General features: G+C 39.1%; 1 protein-coding gene and 1 long non-coding RNA gene across 4 annotated transcripts; one reads left to right on the top strand and one right to left on the bottom strand.

Annotated features, from left to right (window-relative positions):
• Window positions 1-1,368: 1,368 nt before the first annotated feature.
• Window positions 1,369-10,150, top strand: Gcg (glucagon). 3 transcript variants are annotated; one of them, XM_040745452.1, is made up of 6 exons: window positions 1,369-1,503; window positions 4,339-4,445; window positions 6,082-6,243; window positions 7,827-7,964; window positions 8,887-9,030; window positions 9,670-10,150. In XM_040745452.1, exons 2-6 carry the CDS (start codon window positions 4,354-4,356, stop codon window positions 9,674-9,676), a joined length of 543 nt encoding a protein of 180 aa, XP_040601386.1. In that variant the 5' UTR covers window positions 1,369-1,503; window positions 4,339-4,353; the 3' UTR covers window positions 9,677-10,150. The 3 variants fall into 3 exon arrangements, with proteins under 3 accessions (XP_040601386.1, XP_040601388.1, XP_040601387.1); XM_040745453.1 differs by having other exon boundaries at window positions 1,383-1,503; window positions 4,342-4,445; XM_040745454.1 differs by lacking the exon at window positions 9,670-10,150 and having other exon boundaries at window positions 8,887-9,034.
• Window positions 8,720-22,953, bottom strand: LOC121140366. The gene is made up of 2 exons (XR_005877157.1): window positions 22,649-22,953; window positions 8,720-9,366 (listed from the first exon to the last, which is right to left on the bottom strand). It is a non-coding gene; the product is annotated as an uncharacterized LOC121140366 (long non-coding RNA).
• Window positions 22,954-23,238: the final 285 nt, after the last annotated feature.

Here is a 23,238-nt window from a genome sequence, read left to right as displayed (position 1 = left end):
GATGAGAAAGTGAGATGGATAATTTATACAGCTGTGCTTCTCAGCTCAATCTGTTCAGAGATTTCCTGGGGTCTTTGCTAAAATGCAGATTCTGATTCTGTAAATAATATCTGGGTCATGACATTTTCCAATTTTAATAAGGTCTCATGGGTGCTGATCCTTGGAACTTACTCAAGGTACCATTTATCATCATCAATGACTGGCCCAAAACCCCTAAATAAGGTCTCCCAGCTGACGTCAAAACTGATACCTATTTCTTAATGTATACCTACACCCACAAGTTAATTTAATGTATTTACAGAAGAATTAAATTCATTTGGAGTAATTATCCAATTGCCTCAATGGTCTATTTCCATATAAGTCATCAATTACACCATGGAGCTGACACATTTGGATACTGAGATCTAGTTGGGAAATGTATGATGATACTGTCATATAGAATCTGAGTTTCACTTAAAGAAATGCTTAACCACTGCTCTCTTCTTACAAGTCAGCAATGAGTTACAAAAGAGAATGTATGGTTTGGCCAAGGTCACACAGCTTATTGATGAGAGTGGGAGGAAAATCTACTTATGTTCACAGGAGTTTAATGGCTGTCTGTTAGTACATCCTGATTATTTTCCATTTTCTGTTTCCTTCTGTTGAAGTGACCAGAATTGTGTCTGCTATGTACTATAATTAGTAAGGACCTATATACATGTCGGAAGTTGGAAACCGTAACAGCATGCATCCCCTCTCAATAGGTTTCCTTACATTTCTTTCTTTTGTATTCTAGTGCCCCACCTTCCCAATAAAACATGATTTAAAACTTTTTCACAGGATGAGACAGAAGCACTAGACCCTTTGCTATCAGCATCATGTACTTGGATATTCTCATTTTCCGTTCTCCCGTGTCTCATTAACATGGCGCTCATTACATTTCAATTGACATTTAAAAACTCCCACAAAAAAGAATACAAATTTATTCCATATAATGTGGATGAGTGACTTATTGCTACATGTGTGCTGGTGAATGATTTGTTTGTCTAGATGAATGATCAATCAGTTATTCGGGAGCTGATGATGGCCAAACAACAAATCAAGGGACTGCAAGACCCTCAAATGAGACTCGGCTCATTTGACGTCAAAATTCATTTCAGGGAATGTAAGTGGTTTTTCATGCCTGAGTGGATATCCAAACTGCCCTTTCCATTCCCAAACAGAAAGGCACAAGAGTAAATAAAAAGTTTCCGGGTCTCTGAGGTCTCAACCCGGTATCAGCACAGAATGCAGATGAGCAAAGCGAGTGGGTGAGTGAAATCATTTGAACAAAACCCCATTATTTACAGATGAGAAATTTATATTGTCAGCGTAATATCTGCGTGGCTAAACAGCCTGGAGAATATATAAAAGCACGGCACCCTGGTGCAGAAGTGCAGAGCTTGGGCACAGAACACATCCAAAGTTCCCAAGTGGGCTCCTTCGTCTGCACCTGCTCACCTGCTCTCCGCTCAGTCACAGCAGGTAAGAGGCACACTGTGCAGGTGAAGTAAAGTCTGCTTGGAGGGGGCTGGGTTGTTAAGTATTTGTAAGTATTATGAATTAAAATACTGCTTTTTCATCTCCTACTTAATTGATAGGAATATGAAGGACACAATTTTGATAAAAAATGTTATGGACTAGATTTTTACCTACATAATGAATTCACAAATTACTTAGAGAAATAATGCACTGTAGTCATAAAATAGAAAGAAAAACAAGGATTCCGACCAATGCACTTGTTACAAGGAGGGAAGCATTTTGAATAAGTAAACAATCTTTAAAAATTAATATTTTTTCCTTGGATTTGATAGATGCATGCACTACTTTGAACAGAAGGGGTTTTTTAATTTCACAAGAAAAGTACACATTATCAGACTACAACAGCATTTTTCCTTATCAATTAAAAACCCTTGTTTTCTAAAAGAAAATACTCAATGTCATCTTTCAAGTATCCAAATTTCTATTAACATTTCAAAATACCAAGGCCTATAGATCAACCCTTTGTAAATAGAACCCAGTATCCTTGGTGTAGAGAACAAGAATCCTTGATGCCTGGGGATTTCTTCATATGCGTTATAAACTAACAGCTATTTATAACATATTGACGACCAATAGTTGGAAACGAAATCCAAAGTTGCTACGTCTACAATGGAATCTTGTACATCTCTTTAGAAAAACAAATCAGATATTTTGAAGTACCTATTTGACTTCACAAAGAAAAAGTTCCAGTTCCCAAAGGCCAACAACGGATTCAGTCATAGCAGAGGGTGTTTCCATACACTCTAGGTGCTCCTTGAAGAGGAGACAAGGAAGTAGAAAGTGTTTGTGTACCCTACAACCCACTATATACTAGGAAAATAGTATGATCTCTTCTTTCCTACATCTAAGGGTTTTTTTTTGTCATTTAACAGGAAGCAGTACTGTCACTATAGTCTCCTTTTAATTCTGATTGGAAAATTGTGGTTTTGTTTTGTTTTTTCAAAAATACCATACTCTTTCTTTACACTAGCTAAAAGAGGAGGGAAGTAACTGAAAATTCCTTACTGAATAAGATTTTGATGTTAAAACAATATATTTAATTCTCCACAATAGTATTAAAACAAGTTTATTGTGTCTCCTTGCAATTTTGTTAACTTTCAAAAACTGAGTTATAACAGAAGAACTCTCTTTGGGCTGCAGTAGAAGACTTATGTTCTCACTATGTTACCTGCTGTAAGTCTGCCCTGATAAATTTAATAGGCCATCACAAAATCTTCAGGGACTTTGGGTTGAAGGATTTATCTAGTACTGAATTAGCATTGTTCAGTCTTTTACAGGATGTTTTCCAATAGTGTTATATTCCTAAAGGGAAGTGCTTGCTTTAACTCTTCAACTGTATAAAAAGGTGTTGTTAACAGTGAGAGGTATAATCAAAGGCATTACCTGAAAATATAACAAGTTCACAAAAGCTTGCCAACTGGTTAAACTAAAGCATAGAAATGTGTCAAAGTGATCATTAGATGTTGATGGTCAAGAAGAGTGAATGCATAATTTCTATTACGTTGCTTTGTCTGATTGGCCAGTTCCTCTACGAGGGCTTTTTACTTCAGAGCATTACCACTGCAGGTAATACAATCCCTGTTTTACTGCCAGCGACAGATAGTAAATATGACTGAGATGCTAAAGAAAAGATTGATGTTTTAAAATGATAATATTTGTAAAATCCTTATTCCAAACCAAATGTCATTTGCTAAAAATACTCAATTTATTTATGGAGAAACATAATGAAACTTGGGCTGAAATTCCCACTTCTCAAAAATAAAACGTTAGAGTTGGAAAGTGGCAGAGAGCAGCCCTTGGCACATAGTGGACTCAAGGTTTCAATTCAGAAAGCAGAGCTCACTCCATGGAAGGCATCCTGGCCCACATTCATGTGGGTCTCCATCCTCATCATCACATGCTTGGTATCTTATGGATTCACAGAGTACGTGTTTTTGACGAACAGACAAGAAACCAGGTGTATACTACAGCTAGCATTATAGTGTCATTAATAGGAAATGTCATTTCCTAGACTGAGTCTAATTGCCAGACAATCCAGGGACTTCTGGGACTTCAAAAGCAAGCACTAATTTTCCCTAGGATAAAAATCTTTAATTTCTTAGTTGTGATTGTTCAAGTTGCCAGGAGCATTAGTTCTTATTGCAAATTGCTTGTCTTTAAAATGATTTTTTCCTTTAATTTAGAACAGGTCAAAGCACCCTAAAATACCTCAAATCTGTTGGCCGCTTTATAATTACAAAGTCTAGACCAAGTTACACTATTTAAAATATAAATGAATAATACATCTGAACCGACAGCTGGTATGCCAAGTTGTAGCCCGAGGCAGCTTTAAGATGGTTGAAATGCAGTATAATGTAAATGCTTGGAAGTGAAGGACGATTAATTGAAAGCCAGACTGATAGTGAAGGGGGTGGTGTTATGGCTAAGGCGCCACTCAGGCTAACCATATGCAGCATATCATCCTCAGAGGGTATTTTAAATGTTTATTGTGGACACTTTTTATTTCAAGTCTGGAAATGAGCCTTCTAAACATTAACAGAGCTGTCCTACATTAATGAAAAAGCCTAATAGTAGAATATATTCTTTGTGTTATTTTTTGCTTATCAAAATTCATGGAGAAATATATTCTACTTGAAATTAAGGTGGAATTGGAACGATAAGCAAGTTAAAATTGACAGCATTACCTTTTGATGTATATAATATTTACTTAGTCAAAACTGAACTTATTTGGACTGCTTACTCCCCTACCATTCCCCTACCTTCTACTCTGTGCTTCAGCAGGCAGAAAAAAAAATGAAGAACATTTACATTGTGGCTGGATTTTTTGTAATGCTGGTGCAAGGCAGCTGGCAGCATTCCCTTCAGGACACGGAGGAGAAATCCAGGTACTAACCTATAGACTCTACCTAGCCTGACAGTGTGCTTAGAACAAAGTTTGGAGAAGCATGATTGGTGAGTAGGGTGTCAGTGGTTTGGAGGTATGCCCTCCCTGCACAGTTTTGAAATGTTGAAAGCACAGTGGTGACAAATGTGGCCTTTCTTGGAATATGAAGCAGGGTGTATATTCACCAACAAAGGGTGCAAGCCATGAAAATGAGAAACTTTAATCTTTTGGGTTCTCTCAGATGGTGCTGTATCCACTCATTACTCACACATGGCAAACTACATTGTTTTAACTCTTTCAACTCAAAGTCCTTTCTTGTGCCTTTAAAAATAACATCATTCTTTGTTAATTGTAAAAAGCACACATGTCTAATGTTAGAAATATGCAAAAATTTTAAGTATTCAAATTTCTACTACCCAAAGAAAACAGTTCAAAATATATAAATATAGTGTCTTGCTTTCCTGGATCTTGAAAACTTTTTAAAATAGGTTTTTAATTGAAATAGCATTATATCAGTTTCTCCCCCCTCCCTTTCTCTAAGTCCCTCCCCCACTACCCGTATAAAGTATAATACAAATATCTCTTAGCATATATGGCCATGAATCATGTTTCTTGGAATTATGTTGTTAACTTTCTCTTTTATTATAATATTCATTTACATATATGGTATGTAAGAGTGTATGCTTTTCACCTCATACATATGCAATATTTACCTTGATGTTCCTCTTCTATTTATTGGTCATTTAAGAAGTCTTAAAATTTGCCCATGAAGACTATGAAAAGTGAGGTGTGTCCATCTGTACTTTGCCCCACATTCTTTAATACTTTCTGTGGTGGATCTCCAGAGATGGGGTTATAATGTCAAAGGATTTGAGTGAGTTTAAACCAGAGCTTGTACAAAGGTCTTGCTGATGTGTCTTCCAGAAAAGTTCTGGAAGTGCATGCCCTTTCCCATGAGTGGCAGAGAAATACTTTATCTTATATAATATTTCGTAATTTTAATTCATTGAGTAAAAATAGTATATCATTTGTGACTATTACATTGATATTCCTGTATATTTACCATGCCAACCAGTTACATAGGAATATCCACCAGGAATTTTCAAACTAGCAGATGGTGTTTTTTTTTTTTGTCCCTTTCTCCAAGCTTTAGCTACCGTATAACTAAATAATTGAGTTTTTTTTTTAACATTAGTATGTGCAAGACAAAATTTGGGGCATAGATCTGCTGCCCAAACAAATGATTTGAGATTCTTAAACTTTTAAAATATTCAAGTCACTGCTCTCCTCTGTCATATTAGCATAATCATGAGTAGATTAATTACTTGAAAAGATTTACTTCATCCTATTTCAGAAAACACTTGAGAAACCTGTTGCTAGAATTCAGAACAAGTATCTCTCAATACACTAAAGCTGTTCCCATGAGCAGCTCAGGTCCTTCTAAGGACCCTCTCATGTACCTCAGAGTCTAAGGTATCTACAGAAACACCAGACTCATTACTGCATGGACCTTCTATTTTGTAGTGAGGGCTCTACTCAATAAGTCTGCTTATAAAGTATATACTCAGGGAGAATTTACCCTTAGGGTACTTGCTCCTGAACTATTGTTTATGCTGTTTAATTCCTGTTGCTCACAGATCATTCCCAGCTTCCCAGACAGACCCACTCGAGGACCCTGATCAAATAAATGAAGACAAGCGCCATTCACAGGGAACATTCACCAGTGACTACAGCAAATACCTGGACTCCCGCCGAGCCCAAGATTTTGTGCAGTGGCTGATGAACACCAAGAGGAACAGGTAAGAATCTAAACCTGTTCCCTATATTGTAGACAACTTCATATCAAGAAATTCTCCTAATGCTTAGCTTATCATGTTCATCAAATGGGCTTATTCAATTTGGATGATTTCGAAGTTGGGGGTGCTACCCTTTATTTCAACTTTCATGATTCACCTCTTCAAATCTTCATCCACACACCAACATAACGTATACTTTTTTATTGTTTTAAACAAGCACTAGTCTTAATAATATTTATTCTCACCCATTTTAACCTTAAAATTGGAAACCAAGTTTTGGGAAACAGCTAGGTTGGAAATTTAATTCTTACTAAAAGTTAGAGCAAATTCAACATGCCTTTGTGATCACTTTAAGATTATCCCATAGTTGAGTTGATCATTGGTAAAGTACAAAAATAGATGCATTCTTTCTCTTGTAAAATAAAATCCAAGACACACTTTTAAATTACAGCGTAGCTAGTCACTGAGCATAAAGAGAGAAGGCGACAAACAGGAACACAAACCCATCATAAGGCATACATTTTAATGTTGGATGTTGTTTGAGGAGTGTTGGGGGCTTTGCTGCTCCTAGGCTACTGGAGAAAATTATCCACAAGAGTTTCACAGAGATGGTGGAATTTCACAATTTCTTTGGAGGATGGCCCACTTGAGAAAGGGAGTTATGCATACCAAGCAGCTGAAGAAATCTAAAACTCAGGAAAAGGACACAGATGTGTCTGGGTAGAATGAAAAGGGAAGAGGAGGGAATGAGAAGAGGTGACAGTGCACAGATAGCCTTAAGTGGAGAGTCTAGCAGCAAGGAAGATGGCCAAAGTGGTCAGAGCAGACCTGGGGGCCAGCAACGCCCCTGCCAATGACTATAGGTAAGGCATCTGAAATGTGAGAAAGCACAAATTTATAAGGTTAAAAATAATTGTTCTCATCCTCTAGAGTGGGAATGATACAACGTGGGAAACTAACGAAATACCACCCATAACCTCAGCAGTTTGTTGGTCTAAGATGAACCTTCCAAGGGTGCTACATGGCCAGGGCAGTGAGCCGCTCATTCTGGCTCCCCAGGGTCCTCTGTACACACTTGTGGTGGATAAAACCTCACCTCTGCTTCTCTCTGATTGGCTCATGTATTTTTTTAAGTCATCAAATGGTTCTTCTCATAATAATCCAAAACTGTTCCCCTTGCTTTCCTTTGACTCTGTTAACTAACTCTGGCCAGATGCTCATTAACGATAAGTCTCTAACTGATTTTAAGTAGCATGGCCTACTGTCTAACCTACCTGTATAGAGGATAAAGGAAAACCTAAATGAAGTTTAACAACCATGCCATGAGGAAACAGAGAAGGTAGAAATAGCATTCTGGAAAAGGAAGGGACATTTTAATCACTTTTAAAATGTCCTTAGCCTTTTCCAACTACTTTCCAATACAGACCCTTAGTGTAACTTCAAAATAATCCTCCATCCACCCTCACCTCCTGAACTCCTCATTCCTCTAGCCACTCAGTCCCGAGCCTGGAGTTCCCACCACTTATCAGAGAGGACCGCATTACTAAAGAGACACAGCTTCCATGTAACTCCCACATTTCTTTCAGGAACAACATTGCCAAACGCCACGATGAGTTTGAGAGGCACGCTGAAGGGACCTTTACCAGCGATGTGAGCTCTTACTTGGAGGGCCAGGCTGCAAAGGAATTCATTGCTTGGCTGGTGAAAGGCAGAGGAAGGCGGGAGTAAGTCAGGGCTTTCTTACCTGATGTTTTTCCTTGATGTAGATTTTTTTAAAGGACCATTCTATGAAAATTAAAAAAAAACTGTACTGAAAACATAAAAACATTTTAATATATAATAAAATGGTTGTAGTCTGACTTAAAGTTCCATATTCGTTCAACTAATGTTCACGTGTTAGAGTACTAAAACATGTAGAGACATCAACCACATACAGCCATATATTTAACATTTATGGGGCTGTCACAATGTTCAAGGTGAATAGTGAGAACAAGTTCTTTAGTTACTTGCTTAGACCTTAAACACGCGGTCCCCTGAAGCTTCTTATTTTCTTGTGACCATTTGAAATGGAAGTGGGAGAAAACTTATGTTCAGCTCTGATTTTTCAGCAAAGTTAAAAACATGCTTTCTGAGAAACATTGAAGTGGGAAGGAGGCTGACTTGTATATCAGCCCAAGTGGAACCATCATGCCTACAAACCCAATGGTGCATCTTGATGGAAATCCATAGTCTTTATGGATACCCGAAATGTCGACTATGGAAAATGAATGAGAGAAGCAAACGTAACAATCGATAAGGCTGTAACCCCTTACTTCTACATGCAAGGCTGCATTCATAGCCCCTGGCTTTACAGGGCACAATGCATTTGTGTTGAATTTCAGAGCAATGAATAGTCTAAACAATAGTGTCTGTGTTGCCGACTAACTGAAACATTTAAGGCAACATGGATTCTTGAAAAAGGGCATAGAAGCTACACAAGTTTAGTTTCAGGGCCAAGATCCAAAACCTGAACCTGTTTTAATGGTCACGCTTTGCATGGGCTTGTATGAGGGGTTTTATCTCTGCAGCGCTCACACATCACCAACAATCAACAATCCGTATGAATTTAAGATAATCAAACACTGACTTGAGCCCTCCTTTTCTTAGCTTCCCAGAAGAAGTCACCATTGTTGAAGAACTCGGCCGCAGACATGCGGACGGCTCCTTCTCCGATGAGATGAACACGATTCTCGATAGTCTTGCCACCAGGGACTTCATCAACTGGCTGATTCAAACCAAAATCACTGACAAGTAAGCACTCTTCAGTTACTTCTGAAATGTACCAACACATTCACAAATGTAGGTTATACAGCCATAAGCTGTTCTGGTGTGCAGAAGCATCTTGGGTAATAAGGACGCTGAATGTTGAAGTCACTTAACTTCTTGAAGTTTCCATCTACTTACTCATTCACAAAGTCATTAACTGGGTGTCAACAGACAAAGCAGCAGCAATGTAATGCCACATTAAAATCTCTATAATTTAACTCAGGAGTAAAATGTCAATATATGTGGTATTGTTTGCCAGGAGGTGGCTTAGTGGTACAGTGCTTGCCAAGCATACGCAGGGTCCCCGACTCAGTCTCCAGCCTTGAAAAGGAGAAAAACAGGAAAGAAAGAAAATGATTAAGGCACAATAAAAATTCAAATCAAAATGTCATTATTGATAGATGTTAATTTTCATAATGGTTTATAAACACATATTTTTCATATACTTTAGACAGATCCTCCTTAAGTGAAAATAAATTCAGGTAAAAATGCTGACGGATTTACTAATAAATAGATTGCTAAACCATTTTTATTAAATGACATTGAAATGTCTCCTGGATAAATCAACTATATCATCTGGTTATTATGATTATTCTAAACAACTCCTTTTATTTTCTTCCATAGGAAATAAGTGTGTCAGCATTCACAACCATCTTCACAACTTCTCCCGCCAGTCACCTGGGATGTAGATTTAAGTTCTATACATTTAAGAGCTATATTTTTGAAGCTGCATTGCTTTGCATGTGGATGAATACATTTCCCTTTAGCATTGTGTAGCCAAAAGATTGTAAATGAAATAAAGTATTTCCAGGATGTTGATAAGATAACAACTTCACGATATGAAAGTGCTGGATTCACATTTTCCCTCTCATTTTAAAGGTCCCACCCTGTTTATGTGTAGCAGCGAGATTATTCTTCTGTGATATAAATTGTAAATCATTATTACAGTCACGACACCTGCATTGTAATAACAGAAGACATGACAGCCTGGTAGCCGCAGTGGTGAACCTGGAGAGAGAGCTTCTTCCTTGAGTCCTTTATCATAAATGCACTCAGCTTTCAATGTATCGGGGATAGATTTAAATAAAGATTCCATCCTTCTTTATCGTCGTCTCCTGTCTCTTTATAAGTCCCTCCTTCCAAGCACCTACTCTTCTTCAGCTGTGAAGGAATAGCTCCATGCTTTGAATGACTGTGCTGGACTCTACTGCGCTGTGCTAACACTGAACAACGAATCTGTCTTAGAAAATAATTGTTTATGTTTTATTTTGGTAAAAATGTCATCAGGCAGCATTAGAGTCAAAAGGCAAATCTCCCCTGGGGACAAATAGCGGCCCTCACTTTTGAAAGCCAGGCGCCTCACGTAACTTTTATGTTCATTTACCCTGTCTGTATATTCACACACCTAGGCACTTGCCTCTGGCCCATTTATGGACTTGTCTACCTGACACCAGCAGACGTCTGGCTTTCCCACAATATCCCATACCCTGCTCTCCTAGTTCTACTATGGTCAGTGTCTTGACTGAAACTGATGCTGACTGGCATGTCTGAGCTTTCCTCTGATGTGCAGCACCGTGGCAACCTGCATTTCTCCATTTCTCCATTTCTAGCCCTGCGGTATGGTAGACTCACACACTAATACCAAACTTTGTAATTTAGTAATTTGCTTATATAATTTGATCTGCAGCTGTGGATTTGGAGTAAAACCTCTAACATGCATTCACTCATTTATGATATGCAATAGAAAATTTCTCCTTAGAAACTGTAAGACCACAGTTATCTAAAGGAGGTTAGAGCTGGCAGAAGGATCCCGAGAAGTCATTTAGTGCCTTTGGGTTCAAGGTTCTCACGTGGAAAAGATAAAATTAAAGCAATCTAGGCATTAGCTCATCTCCATTTCTCAACTCTCTGTATCTGCTTCACAATGAGGACTCAGCAATAAGAGGATCCTAAAATGGTTGTCCCAGAAGTGCTCAGGGCAGACAGGAAACTGCCTTTGTCTGTTGGCTTCTCCAAAACCAAAACCATCGCTTTCTCCTCCAAAGCATCTCACAGTGGGGGGCTCACAGGCTACATTAACCACAGCCTCAAAGCTGACTTTCTGTCAGTTCTCATGCCTGTTCCTGTAGTAGAAGAAGTCTGCTCTGGTGGTGAAGGTATTCAACTGGTAGGAATAATGAAGCGATACTTCCCACAGTTCTAGCAAAAGGAGCTCGAGGCAATTCAATGAGAACACCATGTTTTCTTTCCTGCAAATTATTGACTTGCATGCAATCCCAGCACATGGAAAGCCAAGGCAGTGCTACTGACTTATAGCAAGACACTGTCTCTATGCAGAAAAAGGATGAAAGTGTTTCTCAGCCATATGTTTCAACAGTAATTTGTACTTAATCCTGAGTATCAGACAACTCAATCATAACTAAGCTTGTCTAGAATACTGAAAGACTAAAAAGTATCAATTCAATTTCTGAAATGAGTATAATGTCCATACTAAAATGTGAGCATAAATTGTGCTTATATTTTCTAAATGAACTTGAGCTATGAAATTGATGCAATTAAATTAAAATACAAAATACAACTGCATATTAAAATAGTATGTCATCATCAGGAAGAATCATGCTATCAATGTAAAATTGTTTTATATTTTAAAATCCTTTAATGTAATTCTTCATATTGATAGATTTAAAAAAAACACAATAGCATCTCCATAGGTAACAAAAGTTGGTGGGAAATATTAAACTCACAATCCCCCATGAAACAATAATCAACAGATACTTTTAAAGATATTAAAACATATTTTAGCTTAAAGTTTCCAGTTGATAAGAAGCGTTGGAAGAATCCCCCACAGAGTCACAAACACAGGAAAGATGCTTGTTATTTTGACTGCTACTTAATGTTGTTTTAGAGGTGTTAGGAAACATAGCTTAACAAGAGAAAGGACGCAATAAAAAGAAAGAATATAGGGAAAATACATCTACCAATGAATATGTCTGTGTATCTGGAAAAACAACAACAAAAGGAGATCAGTGGGAAAAGTACCCATACACAAAGAGACAATTAGCACATTGGAAGAACACAAATATTCAAATTACAGAGTCAATAATCACTATCTGTGGTAGTTGTGCTCTACAAAGAGACCATGAATACAGAGCTATTACTGCTATCCAGAATGCAGACTTAATTTCTTAACAAGTCTCTGACAACATTCTTGTCAACTAAAATACCATTTTCCTTGTATAAGTTTGTTTGCCAATTTCCTTGGGAAACAAGCCAGCTTTATTACCACTGAAACCTGCTCTCCCACATAACCCTTTTCCTTGCATAGATCTTAGCAGGTATTTAAAAACAATTCTTTAGCGGTCTCATGATAGTAGAGCCTGTCTCCTTTACCTTCATGCTCAGCATTTCCGGTGTTGCATCACCTTTCGAAACACGCAAGGCAGCCAGCACTAGCTAAGAAAGATTTGACAGTTTCTTGATCCTGAGAAACAGGACTTCACTGTTCATAGCTTTCCGTCGTGGAACAACGCTTTCTAGCATGCTGCTTTCCAAACAAGTAGCAGTCATTTCATGATCACACAAACGCAGCCACTTGTTGCACTTAGGAGCACAGACAGTAGAGTTTCAGCGCCATGCTTGGGTGCCATCAGAAACAGAGGCATGACCGGTAAAATGTCCAAAGCACGACCTTTACCTTCTTTGAACTAGATTAGGAAATTGCATTGGGTGACTAATTTTTCACCACTTTGTCATGCCTGTAAAGAGCCGTGGGGGTGCTGTGGGTACTGCTTTTGAGGCTACAAATTCATTTCAGAGAGAGGTGAATCTGTAAATAGGGAATCAGGGACAAAGGAGTGTCGACTCTGTTTCAGATCCCTAGTATACCAATGGACTTTGGGAGCCCATTTCACATAGAGGGGATGCTCTCTGAGCCTAGACACATGGGGGAGGGCTCCAAATGATAGGGCAGACTTTGAAGATCCCCCAAGGAAGGCCTCACCCTCCCTGGAGAGCAGAAAGGGAATGGGATAGGGAGTCTGTGGGGTGGGGGGCAGGGGAGGAGGGGAGAAAGAGGGAACTGGGATTGACACATAAAACAAGCTTGTTTGTAACTTAAATTTTAAAAAAAGACAAAAAATGGAGTAAGAAGGCAGATAACAAGGGAGAGGGAGCTGGGACTGATAACGGAAGCAAGCTTCTTTCTAATTTAAATATATAATAAAAAAGTGTTTTAAAACAAAACTAAACTAAACTAAAAGAAGGCAGATATCATCCCAAATACAGCAGTTTCACACTGACAGAAAGGAACCAAATCGAAGACTAATGTCATCCAACTGAATAGAAAATTGAACCAACTATTAAAACAGACCTTTTATACATAAAGATATATGGAGCCAAAATAAAGAAATTGAAACATTTATAAAATGCAGACTCTTTGCACAGAAGCATGTGTGGATCTTATACGAGAAAGAAGTCATCAAAGAGGCTGAAGATAAAGAGGGTGCTTCAAACTGACAATGGCCCTGGGGAGATGACCGCGTGGGTGAAGGTGCTCGCTGCCAAGCCTGAGCGCTTACATTGATCCTCAGGGCACGTGTGACACCAGGCCAGATCTGACGCCCAACAGTCGTCCTCTGACTTCCACACGGGTGTCGCTGTATGTGCGTACACATTTAATCAAGTACAAAATAAATTTATCGTTATGTAATATGCAATCATTTAATTGACAAAGGAGCTTTTATTGCCACCATTCCGGGAAACAGAATGGGAGGGCTGGGAGGGCCTCTGTGAATAGCTGCTGTTAGTGGTGCTCCTGGTAGCATGGATTGGAAGATGCCTAGTGAGGTCCAGCTGAGGTTGCTACCATCCAACCTGCAGCTTGAATCCGAAGCCGAGGACTGTGTTCGGCTTGGTGATGATGGGGGTGCAGCCTTACGAGAAAGGAGAATGGGTTTCCTCTTGAGCCAATGCACCAGGAATCGCTAACAAAAAAAGAGTGTTTTTGTTTTCCAGAGAAAACAATCCCTACTGAGTTCCAGGCCAGTTACAAGTATATGATGAGACTCTGTCAAATAAGCAAAAAACAAATAAGTAAATGGAAAAAGAAAAAAAAGCTGAAAGTTGCTTCTTTGCATAAGATAAAAAAAAGTTAATAAACCCCTAACCAGACAAAAAAGGAGCCAAGAAGCCCCCACAAACTGTCACAAGAATGCACATCTCTAAAGATCTTACAGACAGCCAGCAGAAATGAAAATATACTGTACTAAGTTCCATGTCCAGTAAACCTGACAGTAAAATGAATAGAAAATTTCTTTAAAAATTATAATAAGATAATCATAAGAAAATAAAAAATCTTAATAGTCCTCCAATTTGGAAACTTGATATCTTATTTTAAAACTTTCTCCAAAAAGATCTTCAGGTCCAGATGTCTTCATAGGTAAATTCTTCTACACATTTTTACAAAGGGAAAAAAGAAAAAATTACATTAATTCTTCAAAACAAAGAAAAAGGAAGGGATACTTCTCATTTCATTTTACAATGCAATGATAACTTTCATGCAAACACTCTCAGAAGGACTTTACCTGAAAGGAAATAGCATGGGACTCATGAACATGAATGAAAACCCTCTATTCAAAATATCAGACACTCAAGGCAGCAACGTGTGAGAGGAACAGCAGAGCCCAGACCACTGTGGCATAAAGGAACTCTGTGAACCACCTTGGACAACCTAGCAGTGCACCACAAACCTTTGATGTGTTTCCTATTAACAGACATAAAAAGAATGCTTGCATAACCATATCAATAAATACAGCGAGCCCATTTGTTGGCACTAAAAGTGCACGTATGATTGTTGAAATTTAAATGGCAGCAAATCAGGTATAAAACAATATAATGAAAACAATAGGACTAGAAAGGCTACGACTGTCTGTAGAAAAAGAAAGAAATAGAAAAAAAATACTAACCTATGTAAATGGAAGAGGGGAAACAGTCTGTGAAACTAAATGAGTTGGGAAATAATTATTCAAATAAGAATTAAGACAAAAAGAGAGTGTTGAAATTGATGAACAAAGGTATTTGAAAATCTAGATGAAATTAGTATAACATTTAAGATAGTATCATTTGTTGAATAGGATACTAGTAGAAGTTTAAAAGCAAAACCTTAGAGCAAGCCAATTTTCATAGACTAAATGGAAATCCTAAGAAGTATACTTGGTGCCAGGATGTAGGTCAGGAATGGAGCACCTGGCCAGCATGAATGAGCCCTAGGTTTGATCCTGAGACCACAGCATGCAAGCAAACAAAAAAAACTACTTCTTAAGAAAGGCACCAGGTACAAATGTTTTCCTAGGATCAGTTTTTTTTAACGTATCTTAAATATTATAGCTATGTGTATTGTAAAAAGGATAAAATTGACGCAAAACTTGACCAAGAAGAGAAAATAAAGGAAATCATATAGATTTATTTCCTGGTGAATATTGATTTTAAGTGAAACTTGAGCATGTGTGAAGCATTAGCAATCCAGTAAGATTAGCTGTGATTTATTTCAAGCTTGTGAGGGTGTTTCACCATTAGGAAATTTACTACTGTCATTTGTTGATCACAAAGCAAAACAAAAGGTTTCATCCTTAACTCCACATTCAGTACATGAAACTTGGATAAAAATTACAGTCAAGTCTCCATGAAACGTGAGTAAAATGGAATTACTGCATTATGTACTTATGCCAAACCCACAAAGGAAGCAGATAAATGATGACTGAAGTGTGGATAACTGGAGTGCTCATGCGTTCTTGGTAGTATAAAACTGAGATTTAGGAAAATCATTGGGCTTTTTGTTGGATGTTTAAGTATATACCTTACAAAATCTAAGGCTAAATAAATAACTTAACTCACACTTCATAGGATGCTGACTGATTGGATAAAGGTAGAAGCACAAAATGGAAAACCAAGTAACCACAAAATGGGCTGGCAAGATGGCTCAGTGGGTAAGGGCACTTGCTAGCAAGTCTGATGACCTAAGCACCATTCCCAGAATCCACTTGGAGGAAGTTGAGAATCAACCCCCACAAGTTGTCCCCTGGCCACCACAGGTATAGCAAGACACATTTTCCTTACCCCATACACACAATAAATGAATGTAAGACAACATTCTCCATGGTTTTCTTTATAGCCAAAACCTGGAAACAACCCGAAGTACAACAACAGTAAGAAAGAGAAAAGTTCATATAGTCACACAATGAGATATTACAGGGCATAAACCACATGAAGCAACATGAATAAATCTAACAAATACTGTGCCACAAAAAGGAGATAAACACAGCTGAGCACCGAGCGATCATAGCACGTGTCTTTAATCACAACACTTGGAAAGCAGAAGCAGGAAAGTCTCTGAGTTTGAGGCCAGCCTGTTCTATCAACTAAATTCCAGAACAGCAGAAACATTGTCTCAGAAGAAAAAAAAAAGATAAACACAAAATGACATGCATGGTGTGATTCTATTTACGTAGAGTTTAAGAATAGTCCAAAGTGCCCAGTGTTTTGGGGACAGTTTAGTGGCTTCCTGTGAAGATAGGAATTTGAGCAGAAAATGGGAACCAGATTGTTTTGTGAGGTGATGGGGTGACTGGAGGAAAAAGATAATAGTGATTTGTCTAAGTATGTAGCAATCGAGCTGAAACCAGAGGTAGATCTGAAATAGAACATGGCGGGGAGCTAGCTCAATTAACAGGAAGTGGGATTATGAGTAGTAATGGGCCCCCATCCAACCTAACAGTCTGCTCTCCCCAGACAACAGGGGAAACCCTGATTTGAAGCTTTTGTCAGTTTTCCTGGTGTAAGTACACCCACCAGGGCAGATCTCAAACTGAATGTGGATCTGGCAAGAGGGGTGTGTTTGTCCATCTCAAGACAGCATACAACAAGATGAAAAAAAAAAAAGGGGGGGGGTGACAAATGAGTGGTGACTCTGAGGATTTGGCTTCAAAACTGAGTATGGTAGCTGAACTTTTACACAGGGATGAAAGGACGCAGGTTTCCCAACAGTGTGGTGATTCTGTATTAAGTACCATGCTTCAACAAGTATGCATTTTAGAATGTTATAAAGGCAAGTGGCTAGTTACACTTTCAAAACTTCTATGACTTTTGTTCTTGCTTAACCACTAGGCTTGATTGCTTGTAGAAGCAGAAAACTCCCTTATCTGCTAAGGTGTGAATCCATCACAGAGCACCTTCAAATTTGGGTTGCCATATAACTGTTAATTTGTGTAATTTAAATCATAGCCAATGTTTATTTGAAATAACTGCAAACATAATTTGTGGTGGAAGATAAATGTGTTTTAAGTTTTAAAATAATAAGAAAGTGTAAGTACAAAGAAAATTTGCAAAACAAATATAACAGATAATTAAGATATCACATAACAATATGGAAAACAAAATATAACAGATAATTACAGTACCCGGAGATGATACATACAGTATTTTACCAATCCAAGGGTTAAGAGTTAAGTGCATAGAACAGGTATGCAATCCCCATATCTTCTCTTTTCTTCCCTCCCAGGAGTAAAATGATTCCCAAATTAGCATTGATGTTTCCCAGTTACAATTTATGCTTAAGCCACCTTTATGTAATATAACCCAAATAACATACAAAATAGCATGTATTGAAAGTTTACCTAAATTGTACTAATTTTAGCTAATTTATTCTGCTATGGTGGTTATAAAACCCAGGGACTCAGGAAAGGTAGGCAAGTTATTGACAAGTGATCTATACCCTGAGTGGAGTATCCTGCTTTAACAACCTTTTGGAAACATTTAATGTTTTAAAATTTATGCCACATTTTAAATATTTATTCACTGTGATTCTTACATATCTAAATGGGTCTTTTTCATAGGTATATATTATTGCATTATGGGAATAAGTCAATTTATTCTACAACTGGAGGATATCTCTACTCTGCTAGTAAAAACACTATAATTATAAATAATGAAAAGTTACATATTTAAGATTGGGCAGAGTCGGTGTCAGTCAGAAAATGATAATGTGTCAGAAACTGTTAATCCTAATTCTACTAACTTCAGGGACTTCATGTTACATTTAAGATAAAAGATATGACATCTCTTTATGCTAATCACAAAAGGAAAGATATTTAATAGAAAATTATGAAAGACAGTTAGCAAAGAACCTATAAAACATGAAAATGAAATCACTAGTCACTAGAAATCAGACCAATGCACATTTAAAAACAATGCCACTCACTCAAAGGAGATTGGCAAAACATGATGACATCAAAGGCAAGAGGTGTGGTTAGAAAGTGGGGCCTGCTATAAACAACCAATGGGAATATGAAGCATTTCATGACTATTTGAATGTTTTAAAATGTATCGTAGTAAGCTTTAAAGCAAAGAAAACACGAAGGGAGGGAGGAAAGGAGGGAGGGAGGGAGGGAGGGAGGGAGGGAGGGAGGCTGGAAGGTTGCTATGTCCCTAGTTTATAGTAAAATGTACAAGATAGCCAAGTGATACAGATAATAATCGAAGGATTTTACAGCCACGCCTGGCTATTCAGGTAAAAATTTTGCTGCCTCAGCTCCTCCCATCAGCATAAATGGTCCTACAGCACTATGTGTGCTTCCACAGACTGCATCTCACCCCTCTTTATTCAATTATGCTGTAGCAGTGTGGGAGGCAGGAGCACACCGGAGCCGTCACTGAGTCAATATTCTAGCTCATCTCTTCAGCCCGTCGCAGCTTCTCTTACCATCTTTTCGTCTCTTAGATGCCTTCTGCTTAGGCCACAGACATTTGAATCCTTTTCACCCAAGAAGTCCACCATCCTTTCTTCTAAAACTCTTCCTTCCTTCCTTCCTTCCTTCCTTCCTTCCTTCCTTCCTTCCTTTCTTTCTTTTTTAACCTGGAAAATATTAAAGGTTAATTCTAAAACTCAAGACAAGCATTAGTTTGGAAGGCAGCTTAATAACTCAGTTGAAAAATGATGACTTGAGAAATGATGACTGAGGCAGCAAAAGTGATGAGATCAGAAGCAGCAGGGACAGTGCTAAGGAGATGCTGTGGGTACCACAAGGTAGTGGAATCTTGGGTTTCTGGCTCAGCATCTAAATGGTGCCATGCTCTGAAAAGTGAATACTTAACGAGGAGCAGTGTTTATGACTGAGGAAGCGGTGGATTTGGTTTGAATATAGGAAAGAAATTATACCAAGCTGATCTTCTACTCCTATCCAACAAGAACTTAAGGGTGTCTGTGTGTGTGTCAGGTTCTATTGGGTCTTGAAGAAATCGTCAAGCACAATGTATTTTGATGGACTAAGAAGAGACGAGAGCCGGATGGTGGTGGAGCATGCCTTTAATGCCAGCACTCTGGAGACAGAAGCAGGCAGATTTCTGTGAGTCTGAGTCCGAGCCTGGTCTACAAGAGCTAGTTCCAGGACAGCCTCCAAAGCTACACAGAGAAACCCTGTCTCAAAAAAACAAACGAGAGAGAGAGAGAGAGAGAGAGAGAGAGAGAGAGAGAGAGAGAGAGAGAGAGAGAGAGAGAGAAGGAGTCAGGGACAGTGAGAAACAAAGAACAATTGCATACCACTATGCTCTTTAATGATTAGCCAGGAAGAAAAGTGGTGAAGGCCCCATAAAGTGTATATGTAAGAGGGATGTAGGAGCATGGTCTGATGGGGGAGATGGATGGATCTTTAAACTATATGTGAGCAATGACAGAAAAATCAAGCTAATTGGTTAGATTTTAAAACAGGAAAGTGGCAAATTAGCAGAGCCAGCAGGTATTTCTTGGCTAAATTTGTTATGAGTGGTTTAAGATGAGAGGAAGACAAACTGATGTGTCCTGTAGCTTTGATAGTCCTCATAAAAGGGGAGAGTGGAGAAAGGTAACATTAAAAATAAAACTGTGCTCTTCTCTTTCCAACAGAGAGAGTGGAGAGGTAAGACTAGCACAGAAATGAAGCTGTGTCCCTCCCTGCCTCACATGTCAAACTGCACAGGTAATAAAGTCCTACTTAAGAGTAACCCAATGACAGAAACTTCCACAGGGCAGAAGCAGAGTTCAAGCCATGCTCTGTTGAAAACTAATTTAGAATCCTTTCTCCTCTGAAGTGATTTCCCCCAGGGAAATCACAGGCTCCTGCCAAGACAGAGAATGCTGGCTTCTCCCTGCTCACAAGATGTTTTTGAGTGATCCCTCTCAGTTTTTGAACAATTGTAATTTTATTTCTTGATGTTTGAAACGTTTTCATCTGACATATGGAACAAATACAAGGCATTTCTAGGAAACTGGCATTCTACCCCACCCCGAGAAAGTCACATTCATAGTAACACATCTCCCTTGACAGTGTTTGATGCTTCAAATACTTCAAGATTTTGCACTCCGTCTAGAGACACAGATCCCGGTGGCATAGCAGGTCAGGAGGTCCAGGAGAGAGGGAACAGCCTTAAAATCAGCCTAGTGGCTCAACTGTCAGCTCAGTAAGCACATGGCTGTGCTGCCTGAGGTCTTGAAACCCTAGAAAAGTGACAGTTCTAATCCTTCTCTCACAGCCCGGGTGAGGCACAGATGGGTCACTCCAAGTTCATGGGGAATTGCCCTACAGGGAACGCTTTTAATAACTGAAATATATCAGAAGAACTATCTTAAATAATGCATAAGAAGTAGTGAGGTTATTGGTCGTCTGATACGCATCTGCTATGGCTTTGTGTCTTGAAAAGATAGAACAAATAAAACTTCATAGGCCCCCAAACGTCTATAAAGTAAAACTTCTAAGTTCAAAGCAAGCACAGATAGTTTATTCATAAATGGACTCTGTTTCTTCCCATGGCTCTGACAGATTTCCAACAACTTTGTCCCTTCAAATAACACTGGTTTATTCCCTTAAAATTCTCCAGCTCACAAGCTAGAATCAAGCTAGTGGTACAAATCTGTAATCCCAGCTCTAAAGAGGGAGGCTTTTGGCAGAGGATTATAAATTCAAGAACAGCCTCAGCTGGGAATGAATTCCAAGCCAGGCAGGGCAACTTTAAGACCCTATCTCAAAAATGGTAAGAAGAGACCCGAGGATGAAACTCAGTGGGAGGGCATTCACCTCACATGCTGCCATTGAGCCCTAGTTCCAAGGCCCAGTCCTGAAAGGAAAAATTTAAAAAAAAGAATAAGCCAGCCAAACTGGTTTTTTCCTTGGCTGAAATCAAGGTAGCAGCAGGGTCTTCAAACCTGTCACCCCAGCGTCTGCTCCATGCTTTCTCTCTGACCCAGACCCTCCTGCAATTTATCTTCACATTTGTGTCTATACTGAGTTCACCTGAATAATCCAGTCTCATCTCCTCAACTCAGGCTCTTCAGTCACAATTGCAAAAAAAGAAAAAAATCCGTTTGGCAGGCCAGGGGAACCGATTCACTTTCTGGAGGTCAGGACGTGCGCTTCTGAGAAAAAAGCCAACACAACTAAGACAGATTACCCACAGGAAACACACAAAGTAGCAGTCCGACAGTAAACGGCTGGGGATTTATTACAGAGCAAAATCCACGTGAGGAACAAAAAAGAAAGGCAGCAGTCTAAACAGCAAGGTGAACAAGCCCTGCTGTCCATTGACATCTGATCAGGACAGGAACGGGAGGGCAATTTCCAGTCTTATACACCGAGCTGCAGGCCGGTTGTACAGCAAAAGGAGGAAGGAAACAAATTAAATGACAAAAGTAATGGGTTAGGGGACACAAGTCTCCTGAAAAGTAAAGGAATTGTGACTGTGTCTCTTAGGAGGGGAAGCAGTGCAGCTCTTAATAATTAGCTTCGAGGGTGTGAGATATGGGCCGGGGATAATTAGCAGGGGAGGATGATCGTGTACTCCCTGCATTCACATGAGCTGAGAAAAAGAGGAAATGAGCCAAACTGCAGAGAGAAGCTGGGCTTTTAAAAAGGGAAGTTCTTGACCATGAAGATCAGACTACCAAGGGAAGCTGTGTAATCTCCATCCTTAAAGAGCTTTAAAAATAGTATAAACAGCCATCTGCACAAAATGATTTATGCATTGACCTTCAGGAGGCGGGCCCGATCATCTCGTGAAGTCCCTTCCAAGTGTGGGATTCTATGATTTAATCAGTATGTGATTTTTCTCAGCTCTCCGTTTTGTGAGATAACCAGCAGATGGAAGCCACAAATTCCCCAACATCATACCAAAATCATGGTTCCTCACACTGGTAGGGCCCAGTCAAGCTTGCCAAATTGGCATCCATTGAAAAAAATCATCGAGGGACCCACCTCAAACATTTATTTATCTCCTTGTGGGTGTCTGGACCACCCATGTCCACAAAATATAGATCATCTTTATAGCGATTCATGTGCATTTCGCTTTGACTTAAGAGTCACAGTGGAAGTGTGAGCCTCATTTTGAAACCCGAAACAGCAGCTCTCATGAAAGGAAGGAAGGGTTTACAAATTCCAGCTGAGGGAGAAATGAGGTCAATTAGACACAGCCTTTTCTCGGGAAACATTTTACAGCCCACTCAAGTCTTACTTGCTCTCACTTAATAAAGACGCATTTTCTGTATATATTCATTAGTTCTTTGGACATATATGTAGGTGCTTACCTCATATCCATCAATAGAAAGCAACAGGAAGACAGTCACCATCCGTCCGTCCATCCCAGCTTGGACTCTTCCAAGTGAAGAGGCCATTTTTGACGCAGTCAGCAAGGCTGTACCAGGGTTTGGGACATGGACTGAATGACGGCATGACTGCAGTAAAACTGTCCAAGTCTGAGAGATCTAAGTGGCTTGAACTTGTGTCTGAAGGGTAAAACGCAGCTGTCGAGGAAAGAAAAGTGACAAAAAAAGAAAACATTTTATGGAACAAAAAATCGCCTGATCAAGTGGCGGGTAAGTCATGCGAAGTGGAATCTGAGTACATCTGCTGCCTGGGTGTAGCGAGGTGGGGGACAGAGAGTGGGGAAAAAGGAAAACTCTGGAAGAGAGGTACACTGAGAGGTCACACAAAAGAATTTCGACCTGATGTGGAAGTGACACAGCCCCTGAGTGACGCAGATACGATCTGTTTCTTCAGATAATGTATTTCACACACTTGGGGATCAAAAGACAGAGAAGTGTTTACGTATGATTCGGCAGAAGGCTCCTTGGGCCGGTATTGAGAATTCAAGAAGTAGCTCAATGGGCTGGTCAGA

Source organism: Mesocricetus auratus, unplaced genomic scaffold, assembly GCF_017639785.1.
Source record: "Mesocricetus auratus isolate SY011 unplaced genomic scaffold, BCM_Maur_2.0 Super-Scaffold_100004, whole genome shotgun sequence".
Lineage (NCBI taxonomy): Eukaryota > Metazoa > Chordata > Mammalia > Rodentia > Cricetidae > Mesocricetus > Mesocricetus auratus.
The sequence above is the reverse complement of the archived record's forward strand: the minus strand, read 5'-3'. Positions and strand labels throughout refer to the sequence as shown.